The 3517-nt window shown below is 41.7% G+C and overlaps 1 protein-coding gene across 1 annotated transcript; it reads right to left on the minus strand.

The window, feature by feature from the left end:
- Positions 1 to 2346: 2346 nt before the first annotated feature.
- LOC128491661 (olfactory receptor 10A7-like) lies at positions 2347 to 3276 on the minus strand. Its single transcript, XM_053463976.1, has one exon. The coding sequence runs from the start codon at positions 3274 to 3276 to the stop codon at positions 2347 to 2349; it is 930 nt and encodes a 309-aa protein (XP_053319951.1).
- Between the last annotated feature and the right edge of the window lie 241 nt (positions 3277 to 3517).

Below are 3517 nucleotides of genomic sequence, written 5' to 3' on the forward strand. Positions count from 1 at the left end.
AGAAAAAAGAAAAACCTGAGACCCTGCTGCAACAGCTAAAAGTCCGTGCCAGCAACCAACAAAGTCGCTGGTACCGTCATTTAACTGACACAGCGGGGACACCACTGGTGTCCCCGCTGCGTCAGTTACATGTCTGTGCCAGCGACCAACAAAGTCGCTGGTACGGACATTTAACTTAGCATAATAGCTTATTATAACTTCGGACACAATGCTGCCCTCTATTGGTGAGATACATTGAGTAGCATAGTCAGTTATTATGCTACTCAATGTATAACCAACAGAGGGCAGCATTCTGTCTGAAGCTATATTAGCCATATGTGGCAGTGTGCTCATTTTCATTTATAAATTATTTAAATAAAATATATTCCCATAATCCGCTGGTCTCCCCGCTGCAACATTAACTCAACCATTACACAAAAGAATTATGGGAATAAATTTTATTTGAATAAATGCAAATGAGTACACTAGTATATATGGCTAATATATGTTCGGACAGAATGCTGCCCTCTATTGGTAAGATACGTTAATTAGCATAATAACTTTGGATTTTAAGCATATGGAACAATGCTACTCAATGTATAACCAACAGAGGGCAGCATTCTGTCCGAACATATATTAGCCATATATACTAGTGTACTCATTTGCATTTATTCAAATAAAATATGTTCCCATGATCCCTTCGTCTAACAGTTTAATACAAAAAGCGGAATACGAAGATTTTTTTTGTTGAAGACGAGCACGAAGACGAAGAGCCCCCTGGTGCCCAAGTCTAGTAACTACTGCCTGCAGAACCATGCGTTCAAAAGCAGCGTCCTCAGAGGCCAGACGCTGCTTTTGGACACATGGCTCTGCAGGCAGTAGTTACTAGACTTGTAATGTTTTGCAAATCTAGTTATCCTGTTCCTGAGCGTCGGTTCCTGACTGTCACGGGATTGGGTCCATACAGACGACTGTAATGACCCAGGTCACCAAAAGATGGTGTTCTGGAGTTGGACAGGGCCTGATGCAGTGTGACTGCACTTCCCGAGTGTTAAGCACCTAGGGTTGTGCGGCCACATACTAGGGCCCTGACATAGCAGCGGATGTTGTCCAGAACAAAGCAGAATCCTGCAGGCACCCTGGAACAGGCATGAGACATAGCACCAGAATCAAGTGCAGGATGCTACAGTCTGGGAGTATGGAAGCTAAAAGGTAAAAGCAGAAACATAGCGAGCAAGGGGTACAGAGGTAGCAAGGGACAGGGAGACAGAGCAAGAAACATAACCAGACATAACCATACGTAATACAGAACACAACAAAGGACAGGGAACAAGGAACACAAAGGAAGGCGTGAAGAGCCGGGATCCTCGGACGCTTCTTCTTTAAGCAAGGATAGGACAGAGAGAGAGGAACCAAAATCCCTCTGCAACTGGGCTCCTAACCGACTTGCTTTCCCAGGCCCTGACAACAGGTGTACAATCTTGAGTATTAATACATACAACAGCTACATAAAGAGAGTATCAAGTGAGTGGTGATGGTACCATTTAGATTGCACACAAAATATAGAGGAACCTGAAGAATTATGAATCTTCATTGGGGATCAAAATAAGGAAAAATAAAATGGTGAGGTAAGGGGGTGGTGGAGATGTTTAAACATTATTAATATACATCCATATTTGTAAAACATGTGTATGTATGTGTTGAGTCTACCCAAATGGTAAGTGCACCCCAATCTCGAAATTTGCTGTATCCTGACACTCCATAAAGGGGAAAAAGGAGAAAGACCAGCACATATGATGCTGGGCTTTACCTGATCTTTCCCATAGCTTGGCAGATACAACTTGGATGTTTGTCGACAATAGGTAAATTCAAACTTGAAGAATCACACGCGGCACATATTACGATGATATCTCAAGATCTGATGGAATATCTGGAATATCTGCACAATATTCTTGCTTCAAACTGGCACACATAGTCTTTCGGCCTCCTGTGCGTTGTGATCTGTAGATCCACCAGTGTATGTGGAGATGCCTAGGATCGCCAAGTCGAGGGGAGGTGACCAGTAACTCTCGGTAAGTATCTTTGCCAAGTCAAGTGAACTTGGTCAGGCACAGTTTTGTTTAGACTCAAATCCTCCACAGCCCACATATTTAGAACCACAAGGTGGATGACAGTGTGGAAGAGCAACCTCCACTCCAGGCCTGGTACTAGAAATGGGCCCTCTGCTCCTGTGGATCATAGTAAAGTTGGTAGCTCCAAATAACAGCAAATCCAAAATCTAGACACTAAAAGTCTCATGAAGGGCTGATATTTCTCCCTTTATAACTATAGAAGGCTGGCGACGGAGTTGGAACAAGAGGAGCTATTCTAAAAAGCATTTGATATAAACTTTTTCAGATGTTGTTTGATCTCTTGATTCCTAAGACTGTATATAAATGGGTTAGCAAGCGGACAGAGAACTGTATAGAGAAGAGATGCTATCTTTTTGATACTAAATAGATTAAGCCATTTAGATGGAGCTATATACACAATTGTTTCAGTCCCATAAAAGGCAGACACTACAATGATGTGAGAGCTGCAGGTGGAGAAGGCTTTCTGCCTCCCGGTGCTGGAGGAAATTCCAAGAATGGTGATCAATATGGAAACATATGTGCATATAGTAAAGGAAAAGGGGACAAACACAGCTGGTATAGCTAGAACAAAGTCTACAAGTTCAGCAACAGTATGCTTTGTACATGACAGCTCTAGGAGGGGAGCAAAATCACAGAAGTAATGGTCAATTACATGGCCACAGAACATTAAAGCAGAAACCAGGGCGGCAATAAAAAATGTTACTATACATCCAAAAAGCCAAGAAAACACAATGAGTTGAAAACAGAGCCTAGAACTCATGATGGACGTGTAATGCAATGGACGACAAATGGCCAAATACCGATCGTAGGACATCACTGTCAGAAGAAAACACTCTGTACCCTCTGAAACACCAAAAAAGTAAAACTGAGTGATGCAGCCAATGAAAGATATTGTGCTTCCGCCATTAATTATAACATGGAGCATGTTGGGGGATATATTGGTGGTCAGCAGGAGATCGCACGTTGATAACTGAGTGAGGAAGAAATACATGGGAGATTGCAGACTCAGAAACTTTGCCACCAATATAATAATCAGCAGGTTCCCGACTAACGTCAGGATGTAGATCACAAGGAACAGAACAAACAGAATAGATTTTAAAATCTGCGGAGTTTGAAAACCCAAAAGCAGAATCTCCACCACTTTTGTCTGATTTGTTACAAACATATTTCCCAGAAATAGAAAAAAATGCAATAAAATGTTTTAGTAATGTTTGACCAGGTACATAATACGGTAGCATTAAGGCGTCCTTCTAGTGGTTGCCTTCTGCTGATCTTGCATGTGGGAGAAAAAAGAATATAATAGTTGAAAGAGAGTAGTAAATCGTCCATCAGATATCAAGAAAAACCAGGAAGACTATGCTGTTTCGTTCAAACCTTAGAAAACTGGAGATAAAAAAAAACTAACT

This window comes from Spea bombifrons, chromosome 4 (genome assembly GCF_027358695.1).
Source record: "Spea bombifrons isolate aSpeBom1 chromosome 4, aSpeBom1.2.pri, whole genome shotgun sequence".
Taxonomy (NCBI): Eukaryota; Metazoa; Chordata; class Amphibia; order Anura; family Pelobatidae; genus Spea; species Spea bombifrons.